Source organism: Monopterus albus, unplaced genomic scaffold (genome assembly GCF_001952655.1).
Source record: "Monopterus albus unplaced genomic scaffold, M_albus_1.0 scaffold41.1, whole genome shotgun sequence".
Taxonomy (NCBI): Eukaryota; Metazoa; Chordata; class Actinopteri; order Synbranchiformes; family Synbranchidae; genus Monopterus; species Monopterus albus.
The window spans coordinates 4,167,123-4,182,416 of NW_018127921.1; the positions used below are offsets into that span (position 1 = coordinate 4,167,123).

Consider the following 15,294-nt stretch of genomic DNA (forward strand, 5'->3'; position numbering starts at 1 on the left):
TCGCAACCCGCTCTATTTATCCGGGCTTGGGACCGGCACAAAAGTCACTGGCTTGCAACCCCTGTGGCTAGATTCCTCATGTAGCATACGTTCTCTTATTATATTCTTATATATTTTTATTATATCTCCATTTGCTGCTTTAAAGTGCCTTAGATTTTGTGTTACTTTATATTTCATTTGAATTGTGTGGCATTCATGTGGACAGTGTGACGGCAACATAATTTCATTGTACAGGGAAACGCGTTTCAGTACTGTGCATATGACAATAAACACTTTGACTTGACTTGACTTATGTTCTTTTAAATTACTCTGAAATAAGTTATATATAACCCAGGCTTAAAAAAAAGTTATCCAAATTTAACCCACATTATATATAATCCAGTAAATATTTAGAATTGCAACTCATTCAAACTTGTCCCACACAATCCAAATCTTACTGCGTTCACAGACCTGATGGAAAGGGTCGTCTCTATACTCCTTTTTAGCAGTGGGGCATACAGGTGTTCCTCCTCCTTCTCCCTCTGTAAAGAAAAGGCATCACTCAATTTAATTTAATTTATTTGTTTATATAGCGCTTTACAACACCCAAGGGTGCTCAAAGTGCTTCACAACATAACATATAAAAATAAAACCAGAACATGTTAAGACACAAACTAAGAAAAAGTTAAAATAACCTTAATAATAAAAAGTTAAAATTACACAAATTTAAAACAAGGTCTGTAAGCAACTATAAAACTCCTGTACAATAAAAATGTGTCAAAGTACAAACAGAATAATATTACAGAATATAAAATCAGAAAGCACCTGTAGGCACCTGTATAGCTCCACTGCTATAAATTAAATGCTGAAAGCCAGTCTGAATAAGTATGCTTTTAATTTAGACTTAAAAACCATTAACTCAGTTATAGACTGAAGCTAAGGAGGCAGGGTATTCCAGAGCTTGGAGGCATATACGGCAAAATAATGATCACCCCTCTTTTTGTACCTTGCCTGCGGGACAACCAGAGACAAATGCTCAATGGAGCGCAACACTCTGACTGGTGTATAAATAGTTTAAAGATCAGTCAAATAGGTTGGAGCAAGACAATTAATGGCCTTGAACATGAACAATAGAACCTTAAAATCAATTCTAAACTGTACCATAAGCCAGTAAAGAGACTGAAGTACAGGGGTTGATACTTTGGAGCATACTTTGGAAGATTTGACAGTAGGTGAGCAGCTGCGTTCTGTACTAGTTGGAAACTATGAAGGAGAGACTGACCAATTCCAGTGTAGAGGGTGTAACAGTAGTCAAGTCGCAAGCTAATTAAAGCATGAATGGCTTTTTCTAGGTCGAGTTGAGATAAAAAGGCTTTGCATAGAGCCTCAGTTGAGAGAAACTTATTATCTTATTTTGACCAGAGAGCTAATCTGCTTGTGAAATTTGAGGCCGCAATTTGAGTGAATACAGGGGCTGAAGCTCCTAGGCTGGGTACAATGTGAGTAGAGTCTGGGCTAAAAGCAGGGTATTCAGTCCTCCCCTCATTCAAATGAAGGAAGTTCTGTGCAAGCCACTGTTTAATATCATGCAAACACCTGTGCAAGGGGGCTAGTGCATTGACATCACTCTGCATTAACGGTAAATCTGCACATCATCAGCATAAATAAACCAGTTATGTGACCAGGGACGCCACTTCACAATGAGTTCGGCAGGTTCGGCAGGTACGTCAGGGTCACAAAAGGCATTTAAACAAAACCCTCTTAAATCATTTTTTGCTGATTACATTTGGTTCTGTGCTATTTTCTTCTGACCTGTCTCTGAGGTACAGGACGATCTGCACTCGGCACAGTGCAGGAAGTCTTCCCACATCAGGTCCTCTGTCTCTGACTCGTGGCGAGTGCTCTCTGAGTCCTGTGTCCTCAGACTGGAACACCTGGAGCTGCAGCTGGTGCCAGACTTGGGGACATCCTGACAGAAGATGGGCAGAGGGTTGTTGCACATATTCTTTTCTGTTATAAATAAACAGCTCTCAAAAGTTGACATGTCGCCTTGTGCGTTTACCTCCACAACATAGTGTTTCTTGTAGTGCTGTGTGTTCTTGCGGTTTCGCAATGTACAGTCACTGTTCATTCTTTCAACTCCCCTGCGGAGGGTGCTATAGGATGCTTCAGGGTCCTCCTCACTGGATGCCTCATCTGACGCTGGCTCCTAGAGGATACAAAGCAGACATTTTGGCCAATCCTGGAGTGCGCAACTTATTTGATTTTAAATAAATGCTTAAACTGTGAACCAGAGATAAACCAATAATAAACATTTGTGGCTCACCTTACTGCCACTGGCCAGCATCAGTCCTGTGCTGCGGGATGTGTGACCATGTGTGGGCGGGACCTGCGAGCTCCAGCAGACCTCATCAGCTCGGTTCAGTGAATCACGACGCTGCTCGTGGAGCTGAAGCCCCTCCTCACTGCTGCGATTTGTTACCCGGCCATCCAATGACACATATCCATTATCAGTCTCTGTAGACTTGTCAATGGAAAGCTTGGACTTCTTTGATCTTTAGGAGGAAGTAAAGGAAAGGAGGGGAGAGCAGGAGAAACCAATCGAAAAAGAGGCAGCAGGGAAGTGAGCTCTCAGAAGTCAGCATGCAGTGAGATAAGTCACACTAACAGGATGTGTTAAACACAACACTTTGTAACATTCATTAAAAAAAAAAAAAAAAAAAAATCAATGTCTCTTATACCCCATCCCAACCAGGCTGCTCAAAGTCATTTACCCTTAATAAACACATCCATATTAGATCTGAACAACATCTCTCGAAAAATGCTGCACGAGATATAAGCTACTGGAGAACCGTAGGTGAGAAAAACTTTAAACTGGAATTTAGGCTGCAGTCTGATTTTATTCATGAAAAGTTAGCAAAACATCTTCCTCACAAGAATTTTAAAAGTTTAAAAAGGCTAACCAGTGGGTAAATTAATTAATGAACTAGTGAATTAATAAATGGATCACTGAGAAATATTTATTGACAGATGAGAGTGTCCGAAGTGCACGTGACAAATAATCAATGGACAAAGTCATCACATCAGAGAGTTACTGATGGCCAGAAATGTTCCACGCTGTTGCAGTCTGCTGAAAGCTGCTCCAAGCAGAAGCATGGGCAGAGGCAGAGAGTTAAAACAAAATCCAGATTATACACTTTTACTAGGGTAAAATGATTTTTCAACACTGAATTTTTTCCAGTAAAGAACCATGCCTCATGCTCCTTTTGAAAGTAGCTTGATCAGCAAGTCATTTAGCTGCAAAAATCCTTCTCCTCCTCTCATAAAAGGTGTAGCAGTTACAAATTTACTAATGGACAAAATATTTTCTCCATCCTCTTCCAGGAGGCTAAATGTTTAGTGTGTGATAGGAAAGGAGGTAACGTTGCAGCTACAGAAGCCCAGATTAGGTTTGAGACATGGCCAGGATTCAGTTTGTGACTTTGAAATAATCTTGATTTATCAGTTCAACATTTAGGTTTATCATGCAAAGTGTTTACTGTTTACACAGGTACCTTGTGTATTAATCATACTAGACCATTTAATTTTTGGAGAAAAGTCAAATTTAGAATTGACCAAAGCTAATCCACTTGACCTGAAACCCAGCCCTGTCTCTGTACACTTTTTAAGCAAGATGAGAAGCCAAAATACACACCCAGTTTTACAGATATCATGCCAGAAATCTTGGAAGAAAGCGCCCAGGCTGTATGTGGTGCTGGCGGAGTGGGAGTGTGGCACCCCGTCCTGTGTGTTATCGGTAGTGCTAGAACCGTCGCCTTCCCTATGCACCTCCATCTGATATGCCTTCCTCAACTTCCTTCAGTTTGGAAAGAATAGAGGGTGGAGAGACACTTAGAGCGCAACTTGAAACTCCAGCACTGTGTCCACCAAGGACCTGGCCGCAGATAACAAAGATGTTTTCACATATAATCATCTTGAATTTATATTATTGACTTACAAAACATTTAATATGAAGAAAGGAGTAAAGTGCATGAATCAAAGTGAGGCATTTTAGCTCAGTGTCTTCTTGTGCAGGATATTACCATGAAAGTAACATTTTGTAGAATTGCTTCTTATAGACCTGGTTATTTGGTTATTAATATAAAGGACACAGAGCAGAGGTGTAGGTCAGAACTAAAGAAAGGATGAATCAGGGTGCTCAAGGATGGATTTCTCTGAACTATCACCAGTTATTTAATCAGTACATCTAAATGCAATGATGTTAAGATCTGGATGCTAATGTCACAAGGTCTGTGACCTGAAGGCATGTAAGTAGGTGACCAATTATTATTTAAAGTGAAAGAGACAAATGGGTTAGCAATGTACGATGAGTGTCCTGTGATGGACCTCTCTCTGTGGTCATCACATGAAATGACAAGAGTTGCATGAGCTGAAGAGAGAGAAGAGAATTAAATTTGTATTAAATAGTTGCCTTTTCATGATTTTCCCTCCATCCTTAAAAGGGAAAGAAAGGTTGATTCAGTGAAAAGCAAACACCGTGGAATTCATAACCTCCCAAAAGCCTTTCCAAAACTGTGGCATGGTCCAATTTTCTTCCCAAGAGTCTGAAAATTGTTTATATCACTTTGAACGGGGAAACAACAGCCACACACTCACAAGCTTCAAACAAAGAGAAAATAAACCGCAAAACCCAACACTACAAAACACACCAACTAAAGCAAACTACTCTGCTTTCACACACAGTGATCCCACTTCTCTTCAAACATTTATCAGGGAGAGATTTCACTAAGATTTTACAATTAACAGTCAAACAACTTTTTAAATTTGTAACAAAGTCGATTTTAGGGATGCAAAAGCTCAAATCTCTGCGCATTTAGTGGTAATTTATCTAATCGAGGTATAATACTGTTAGAAATTAATAATTCAGTCAGATAATTATAGACTTTAATGATGTTTGCGGATGACTTTAATGTAGTTAGTAAGATTCAAAGTCTGCTCTTTTGTGCTTTGCTTCAAGGTTAAATCTGAAAAGTGTATCTTGACATCAGTTGTTTTCCTTTATTAATCTGGTGTTAGATTTATGTCTGAATGATTGTTTTAGTTACAAACCATGTAACAACATACTGTACACACACATGGAGTTCTTCATTTGTTCTGAGTAATGCTTGACGCATGTGGAGCATAAGATAAGAGAAGGAAATGTCGGACTGTCTCCACTCGTGATGATTCTATATCTGTTTGCGTAAGGGGGTTAGCTCAAGAAATCATATAAATGTATTAGGCTCTGTGTTCCAGAGAGCTTCTCTTCTCCAGCAGCTTGTCTGAAGGAGGGAGCCACCCGGACTGTGTTCTGTAATCTTTATTTATATATCTTTTTAAATAAACCAGCACTAAAATCAAGAAAGATGGACTCCTTCCTTACTCTGATCTGTCCAATAAAAGAACTGGGGTATTACAATACAAATACTTGTTTCAAGTGTTGGGTTATAAAAAACTGATCTTAAATGACAATTACAAAGCAAATAACATTTAGAAAAATTTAATTAAAATTATAATAAAGTCTGTGTACAGCAGAAAACATCTCTCCATGACAAACGTGCCAGTGCTAAGACTGAGTTAGATGTTTTGTAGAAGAAGCTGATAGAGAATTTGGCAAAAGCAAATAGCAACGACCCAGCAACAAATGAAATTCATTTGGTTCACAATTTCTATCTCATGCTTGTTATAGGTCTTCATCTTTTCCCGTCCCCCATTTTTCCAGGCAGACTTTCTGGGTGCAGTGTGACTTTCCTGCTTGTGTCACCTGTTTCCATCTAATCCTCCGTTATGCTTCCCTAACCCCAACTCTTCTGCCATTCCTTTACTTGTTCAGCACTACTTTGCCTCAACAGTTTCCACTGTCTCTTCCCCCCTCCTTACCTGCGTCTCTTTCCCCCACTGCTGGAGGCAGGTTTTGGTGTTCTGGTGGAGACGATCTGGCAATGGACGGTGCCCAGCAGTAACATGAGCCAGATGGCTCCGAACACGTCGGTGGCTGGTATCCCATGAGGCTGAGGGATGGTCATATACAGGACCGCTGCTGCCACTGTGAGAAAGAGAGAGAAGAACTGAAAAATGGCATTCATTACAACATCATAAACAAAGAAACTGATCAACATCATAATGGTTGCTGCTTAAACCTGCACTGAGGTAACTCTCACCACACTCTGCAGCTCTGCACAGCCTTTATGTCTCTGTATCTCATGGTTCTGGTTTTATAGTTTGGACAGTTACTTCATGATTTAGTCTCACTGCTCTCATCAGCCTGCGCTTACACTGACACAAGCCAACTGTACATTACTTCCCCAGCATGAAACAGCAATGAGCGAGTGGAACGCAAGGACTCCAAACCACAACTGTGTTCAACATTTCAACCCTAGCCCAGTCTTTGTGAGGCCACAGTCACCACTGGTTTGACCTGAAGAAAATCCAGCTTGGATTAAGACGGTGCCCGTGAGGAAAAAAATAAAATAAAAAAAATCTGGCTACCTGAAACATGCATCTTATGGGATGGTTGTATTGTTATCATGTTAGTCACAACAAACTAAAATGGTTACAATAACTCAGATGTTTGTTTTGTATGCCTTCCCTCTAATGGTCAAAAATTACTTGTTTATAACTAGGTTAACTCCACTGCAGTATTAAATCACAGAGAAGTTGTGTGTGAGTGTTTTTGTGTTGTGTGAAGGAAGTGAACAGGAAGGGCAGAAGGTTGAAAAGAAAGATGAAAAATAACAGCCTGTTTTTTTCAGTGCTGAAAGGGCCAACACGATGAACGGGGTGGAAAACACTGTTCAGTCTTTGAAGTGTTGGTGCAACGAGTGTGTGCGGCCTTGTGGGTGTAGCCTGGGAGCGCTCCATGCTCACAAGACATAGTGGACTATGAGTGTGTATTTTAAGAAACACAAGATTAGATGCACAGTAACAGCTGCTGAGGAACTTTAAACATCCACTTTAAACATTCAATTCTAGACACTAAATGAATGCCTGAATGTTAAACTGATGATGTAACACGTCTTAAGATTGTTGAACCTCATTAACACTATTAAAACTAGGAAAATTGGATATAAAATGAAACAACGACAGAAGCCAAATGGATTCCAAGGCAGGCAACGTCCTTTGGCAGCCCTGTGACACGTCTCAAACACCTACCTTGCAGCAGATAGAGAACCAACAGTAGGAGGAAGATGGCTCTGGAGGTGACCTGGATCCACCATCGATAAAAGAAGGGGAAGAAGACAACTCTGACGATGCCCTTCCTGGTCAGTGATGTCCACGGACTCTCTGGTTTGGCCTTGGCAAATGCTGATCCTGGGGAGAAAGTGAATGAATACACACACTTAGTTTAATGAGAAGTAATTAAGGCTAATGACTCTGCAGTTAGCAAAAAAAAAAAAAAAAAAAGAAACTTCTCATGATACATTCTGGAGTCACATGAGAGCCTTGTATATCTTCTCTTTCTTCCTCCTGGGACTCCTCTTTCTCCCTTCTGTGTTTTTATCTCTGCAGATCTTCTTTATCTGCCTTCTTTTTGCATTTATTTCTCAACTGTCTTCCTGTGCAATTAAACAATGAGGATAACTTTGACAGATTTGATAATCCAGAGTGTGGTGAACATAAGCGCGATGCAGAGAGATGAAGACAGAAAAGGTGAGACTTTACAGTGGCAGGAGGTTGTCACAGCAATGCTGGCATCCTAGGTTCATGTGTGTTTTATGTCGCTACTGAGCAGACAATGTGTGTGTCTGATGACTTCAGCTTTTTCTCACCTCTAACCAAGTCCACATCTATGAGGTCTGGTTTGACATGTCCTGTCTTCTTCGGCTTGTTCCTCAAGCCCTGCGGGAGGAGACAGAGAAACAGAGTCAATGGCTGATACCAGGCCACAAAAGAAATGAGCAATTTCCTTGAATTTTCACAGGTCTACAGGAACACGTGCATTTGATGCCTTCATAAACCCACACACATTCAGTGTTTGAGGAGCCACACCGTGCATTCAGACTCCAACGGCTACTGGCTGTAGTCTATTTAACGGTATATGCATTTAGTAACACCTACCATATCTTTCTGCATATACAGCCAAGTCTGGGGAACATATTTCTCTATCTATAACATGACAAGATAAACTCTGTACATCTGCTACAGCTGTATACTCTGGGAGACCAATTACCAGATGGACTGTTAGGTCTCTCTCACTTCTCTGTTTACAGGACAAGAGGCACAGTACATAGAAAGAGGGAGGCAAACGTAGAGCTCGGACACTAAGCCAATGCAAAATATACCATTTTAATCTATTTTGTCACCATGATTAACTTAAATAATTCACTATAAAGCGAAACATAATCCTGTCCTAAAAACAAGAAACCTCATCATGACCTCAAACTACACTTTAGGAACCTTAGATGTAAGACAATCTCATAAAATCTGAGAAGGAAGGGACTATGATGAGTTCACTGCACGGCATGCAGTCACACAGGTGCAACCAACGCCCAAACTTCAAAGTGATGCACAGAGACGCTTGTTTTTCCTGCTGCCACAGCAGCCCCTCTCTCCACTTCCTACCACTTACTACTTTTTGATTCGAACTGTTATCACTACACAGTGTGAAATATTAGCCCCCCCCCACACACATTAATAATAATGCAGTGACAGCAAGTGATTTTCTACATCACAAAGAAACTCACAGCTGACAAAAAACAAAGGCTTTTGATTTCCAGCTGAATGAGAGGAAGGACATGTGTGAACTCATGTCAACTGGCAGAGACTAAGAATGTGCTGAACTTCCTAAATTTGTAATGTCTCCTCCCAGAGGAACACACAGGACTGGCCAATCACAGAAAGACTAACATTTCACACTGCCTGGTGCCACCCTGATCACATGGCTCGTGCCACAGAAACAGCAGAGCTTCCTGGTTCACTCACTTGACAGGGAGGAATTCCCAACTGCAGTTTAATTTTGGCAGCAAGAAGAAGTTTTCTCAATCACAAAGCAGCACAGCTACAGTGTGAATGCAGAGTGGGGTTAATAAACACACCACAACTCAACTAAGGGATCAAAACAACCAGTCACAGTCTAGTCGTCTACAGCGTGAGTGAGCAGACGTGCACTGTGAGACACCGGGAGGGGACGTCCTGCACGCTGAATACTCACCAGAGAAATAAACTGTAGAAAGGATGAGGAGGAAAAGAAGGGATGGAGACAGAGAGGAGAGATGGGCAGGGGACAGACACCGAGCCAGGAGAGTAGAGAGGAAAGAGTTAAAACAGGAAAATGCTGGAAAAGAACGCATGGTGAGAGACAACAAAAAAGGAAAAAGAAAGAGAAAGGTGGAGGAGTAAAAGTCAAAGAAAGAGACTTGAGTAACACCACAGAAAGAAAGCAAAGTGTAACAACAGAAACATGGAGGTGTGGGGCAAACAAATAGTAAACTTCACATACCTTTATTTCTCGCTGTTCCACTGACTTCTCCCATATCTGTTGGTCATAGGCGCCAATCTGGAAAAATACAAAACATCAAGGATTAATGATGAAATATGGACAGAGGAGCTCCAGTAAGTACAACTATACACCCTGTGTTGATGGTGTTTACAAGAGGAAGAATAACACACTGAGCACACAACAAAGCTCAAGTTCCCATAAAATAACTTTCATATGGCTATATACATATTATTATTATTATGGTCACATCTGGTGTCTCTCAACACTTTGAGATTTCCACTAAAATGCAAAATAAGTGCATTAAAACAATGTTTGGCTGCACAGCATGGCTGTGTGGGCATGAGGATGCTAATGCAAGTAGATAAAACCTCAATATAACACAGTACACTGTATCTATAGTACGTCTTCTTTCACCATCTCTATCCATTACTACTCCATTACTTAATCTCAAACGGTCCGTTTTCCTTTTCCTTCCATCTCTGTCCTGTCTGACCATATGAACTTGTCCTGAAGTCCGTATTTATCAATATCACACTCACAGGGGAGGGGCTCCGTTACTGTGCGAAAATGCATGCAGTGTGCTACAGTGGGATCGATAAACCTGCAGAGTGTGTGTCTGGAAGAGACAGGTTTGTGTAAATGTGGGCACAAGGCCAGTGGGAAGGTTAATCTATGTAACAGGAGATCTGTATTAAATAAACACACAATATGCAGCAGAGCACAACAGAGATGTTGCAAGAAGAAAAACAGAAGATGTTAGCTACTGTGAGAAAAGATGTATTTGCCCCGTGTCCAGGCATTTGATCTGCGAACACAAAACAAACACACTCCAAGGTCACACTGTGTTGATTTCATCCTGTCACGGTTGCCAGTTTCTTATTTCTCCTGTTTATTCTGCATAACAACTAACAATGAAGTGGAGGAGAAAAGAGGATGTTGGCAGGGCTCTATGGTGCAAACATTTCACTTGCATATACGAGTGAAAATGAGTGCGTGCGACACAAGGAGCAGACAGCAGCTGAGACACTGAGGTGGACAGAGGTGGAGCAGCTAGGCATCAAGTCTGGGTCACCCTGCGAGCTCACTAGTGGAAACTCTGCATCTTTAATACATATTCATTCAAGATAAACAGTAAGAGAGGAAAGAGTCTCTATTCTCAGTTCCTAGCACTAACAGTCTACAATGTAGGTTAAAAGATTTCTAGATCTCCTTTTTCTCCTCTTCCTCTCTTAATCCTATTTATGGTTTATCTCAGACTCCGTGTTTTTGTTTCTAAATGTCTGTGATTATCTACAACACACTGTATCTGTATATAATAAACCCAGACTGGTGGATAGTTTAAGAAAAACTGATCATCTCAGAGGAAAATGTCCGGTGTGTTTGTGCTCAGTGTCAATCGCTACATACCAGCATGAGTGGTGGGTCAGGAGTGCGCCATTTTGTGCTCATCACACATCATGTGCAAACCTGATCCAGTGATGGATTGCCCTGCTCTGCTTTTAACCTTTATTGTAAGGCATATAAATGGTTGGGTCATGGTACACTACAAGACAGACAATGACTTTTTTCAAGGGCAAATCCAAGTTAATCTCAGCCAAACAAAGCATCCCAAGCTTTCTGACAACTACTCAAAACATGCTTTGCACAAACTGATTCAGTGTACTAATGTGTTTAGTCTAGAGCCCTCTGACTTTGTGGTTTTTCATTTTTCACATTACCCTGTCAAAAAAAAAAAAAAAACACCCTAAAACAACCTTTAGAAGGTGTGTGGATCAGCCAAAACATCCTCACAACAATGGTATCAAAATAAAAAGTCCATGCAAATATACAAAGATGTACACACACAGCCTGGAGAGGATGTTGACATGTTGGAGGACAGTCAGAGGGCAAACCAGACCAGACTGTGGCGCACAGAGATAATGGATGGAGAGGGTGTAGATAAGGAGGAAGATGGGGATGGAAAGACACTCCCTCACTCAATCACACACACACACACACACACACACACACACACATATCATGGATTAATGAGGTAACAGCACTGTAAAAGTTCTTAAATGATCTGTTTACCTCATCTCCTCCTGTCAAAATCAATTAGTTCTTGGATAACAAAACACTTCCTCTGTTTACTTGCCTCTCAATTTAATATCCTTATCCTGTCTGCAAATGATAAAAACTAAAAATTAAAGATCTCCTTAGTAGCTGTCAGGGGTTAAAGTAAATATTCGTGGTGACTGATTACACTGAAGGAAAAGGGAGGAGGTTGGGGGGCAGATATCAGGGATTTGACAAGCAAATCAAGTGCCGTGAGTCAACCAGAAGGGAAGATGATGAGGCCAAGTGTGCCACAGCGCCAGTGCTGAGGTCACCATGACGACGGATGGAGGGATGATCCAGAAAGAGAGCAAGCGAGACACACACACACACACACACACACACACACACACACACACACACACACACACACACACACACACACAGGGATCATGTTGGCAAAGCAACAGTGTTATACTACAACTGCCTCTGCAGCAGTGAATGGACAGATGCTGGTTTACATACGGGTGGCGGAGCGGTTTAAGTGCGTCTGCAGCAGACAGATGTTCCTGAGGTTTAACACATTAACGCACATACCTGCTGGACATCATTTATCACTGTTCACTCTCACCATTTCAGTCAGTATCGACTAGCTGTGGCACCAAGCTAAAAGGGATCCAAGTATGAGATACAGGAGGAGCATGTTTCTTTTTCCAGTACACACAGTTTACAGACTCAGCCCTGATTACAGACACTTAAGCTACTCCAATCACTATTTTTATATTAACAATGGATCAACTGTACAGTATGTACAGTGTTGCTTAAAAGTTTTAGAACACCTCGACTTTTTCAGTTGTTTCTGGCATCATAAACAGTGGAACACATTTGTAGCATTCTTTCTCCAACTGAAATCAAATACCATTTGGATAGAAAGCACTGTTGCAGATGTCCCCACACATATGTTGCACTTGTAGCTTGCTTTACTTTCACTCCTCATCTGGAAAGTCTGGTTATTCCAACATTTGAAGCCTATGGCCTTGTTCTTTTCTTCTACACAACCTGGAGGTGTTATTTTGCTCATTGTCATGGTCTAGGATGACACCCTGAAAAGGTCAGACTTCATTTGTTAATTGTTTTTTCCAAATAATGCTTCACACCTGCCTTTGAGAATCTGTTGTTGTAAGTAAACAACAAAAGTTGGGACACCTGCAAAAAACTGTATACAAATGAGGCTTCATTTACTTCAGTTGCTATAGAAAAGATGCAAGTTAACCTTACACCGACTCCCATACTGTATATATTTAGTTGTTTTTTCCACCCACAGATGCAGCTGTTCTTTGACCAGAAAGCTCTGAAAACCAGACAACCCGCCCTGCACCATACAACATCCAGTCAAAGACACTATTTGCAGCCACAGACCCAGATATTTCCCCAAGGAGCTGGCAGAGAGAGCACAAAGCTAAAAGTAAGTGATTAATGAATTTACTGTACATGCATCAGGTCAACAGAACCACAAATCCAAATAAATGCTAAGTTGTTTGCTGCAACTGTAAATAAGCAGCAGCATGGTAACATTTTTCAATGTGTGTCATGTTTCTGCTGCCCCCCAGTGGCAAACAATCTATTAATGTAGGTTTAATAAATAGCATATTTTAGTGCTTAAATTATTTGTTAGTTCATCAGTTAATCAACAAAAAAAAAAATCCAAAATGCAAAAAACTGACCCTGTGCTATTGCTTTTCTGTTTTCTAACATCAAAACCTGAAAATATTTGAGTTTGGGGCTGTTGGTTAGACTAAAACATGCAATGACTAAAACAATTTTCTGGCATTTTACAAACAAAAGAATGCAAGTAATCAACAGATTATGTTGAATAAGCTCCTAAAACTCTTTTGTTTCATCACACTGTAAACTATGTGTTTTCCTGCTTCCTTTTTGTTTGGGAACACAAGTTCTCCCACTGTGAGACTGGCTTTGATCAAAAATCCCTCACCTGTTTGTGGTCATCACTTATGTATCTGTCTAAGAGTGGTCAGACTGTGTGCAGCAAATGAAAACAATTCGGAGTTAAGGACGAATAAACAAAAGGTTTCGGTCTGAAACTCTTGGAAACTCACTGGTGAATTCAAATTCAAGTAATTATTTTCATTATACATCAGTTTCTCTCTCTCTCTTTTTTGGACTAATAATTTTATTTATTCCGTTAACCATTTTGTCTGACCAACATTCAACAATCCAAAGATATTCCATTTGGTGATATCAAACATGATGGTAAAAAAGATATCTCAGGAAAGTATTACCAAACCTGTGAGTGGTCAGTTATTAACAAATCCTTTTCACCAATTTTCAGTTGGTTTTAGTTCATACTAATCTCTAATTACAGTAACAATCATCCATCATTTCCTTTTACATGAAACATTTCAATCAAAAACTGCATCATTAAATAAATATTTGCCTTCTATAACAAAACAACATAGAGACGTAACGGTGTGAGCGACCACAACAACCCAAAAAGACTCTGTGACCTAATGAGTGAGTGCAAAAATAACTAGAGAAATGCATTTCCTGTCGTAAATGCGTGTGGATGCTGATAAGCTGACAGATCGTCTTGAAAATGTCTGAAATCAATTGCTAAAACAGCTGAATAATCTGAAGGATGAAATGCAATAAAGTAGGAATGGCCTTGAAGAGCTGAACATTTTGATACCTGAATGGCTTTTCTAGCTGAAGGTATGTGGAACTTATTAATAAAATGCTGAACATTTTGACACCTGAAAGCATATTTACCTGAAAGTATGCTGGAGTACAATTTTTCCATTAATTTGAATGGGGGGTAATTTTCAAAATAAAGCTAAATATTTCAGAAGTGTGAAGTGTATACAAAATTCTGAGTCGAAGAATGAATGTCCTGGGAGACTTGAACATTTTGATACATAAAATACCTGAAAGTATGCTTAAGTAGAATTTCCCCATTCATTTGAAAGGGGCAAACTTTTCAGAATAAAGCTAAATATTTTAAAAGTGTGATGTTTTGAAAAACTGTTAACAGAAGCACAAATGTCCTTGAAAAGCTGAACATTTTGATAGCTGAAATTATACTGAAACAGAATTTTCCCATTCATTTGAATGGAGCAAGATTTTCAAAATAAAGCTGAATAGTTAAAATGATATTGGGATAATGACAGGGAAAGGTAGAGAGCTGGTGGACATGATGGAGAGAAGGAAGATAGATATACTGTGTGTGCAGGAGACCAGGTGGAAGGGTAGCAAAGCGCATAGCATTGGAGGGGGATACAAACTGTTTTATTATGGTGTGGACAGGAAGAGAAATGGGGTAGGAGTGATCCTGAAGGAGGAGCTCGTGAGGAATGTTTTAGAGGTGAAAAGAGTGTCAGACAGGGTGATCAGTTTGAAGTTGGAAATTGAAGGGGTAATGTTGAATGTAGTCAGTGATTATGCTCCACAAGTAGGGTGTGAGTTCAACGGGCACGTTGGTGAGGGGAACAAAGGTGATGAGGAGGTGATGGGCAGGTTTGGTGTTAAGGGAAGGAACCTAGAAGGACAGATGGTGGTGGACTTTGCTAAGAGGATGGAAATGGCTGTAGTTAACACCTATTTCCAGAAGAGGGAGGAACATAGAGTTACATATAAGAGTGGAGGTAGGAGTACGCAGGTAGACTACATTCTATGTAGACGAGGCAATCTGAGAGAGATTAGTGACTGCAAAGTGGTGGTAGGAGAAAGTGTAGCCAGACAGCATCAGATGGTGGTGTGTAGGATGACTCTGGTGGTCAGGAAGAAGA

General features: G+C 40.4%; 1 protein-coding gene across 2 annotated transcripts in view; it reads right to left on the reverse strand.

Annotated features, from left to right (window-relative positions):
- Positions 1 to 15,294, reverse strand: part of LOC109959834 (putative homeodomain transcription factor 2) — a 53,215-nt gene that overhangs the window by 10,666 nt on the left and 27,255 nt on the right. For both annotated transcript variants that reach the window (XM_020599534.1, XM_020599533.1), the window contains exons 4-12: positions 9,458 to 9,514; positions 7,788 to 7,857; positions 7,171 to 7,329; positions 5,899 to 6,064; positions 3,674 to 3,835; positions 2,306 to 2,534; positions 2,042 to 2,188; positions 1,792 to 1,948; positions 451 to 521 (exon numbers count right to left, since the gene is read on the reverse strand). In XM_020599534.1, coding sequence (XP_020455190.1) covers positions 451 to 521; positions 1,792 to 1,948; positions 2,042 to 2,188; positions 2,306 to 2,534; positions 3,674 to 3,835; positions 5,899 to 6,064; positions 7,171 to 7,329; positions 7,788 to 7,857; positions 9,458 to 9,514 — 1,218 coding nt within the window. The remainder of the gene's footprint in view (positions 1 to 450; positions 522 to 1,791; positions 1,949 to 2,041; positions 2,189 to 2,305; positions 2,535 to 3,673; positions 3,836 to 5,898; positions 6,065 to 7,170; positions 7,330 to 7,787; positions 7,858 to 9,457; positions 9,515 to 15,294) is intronic.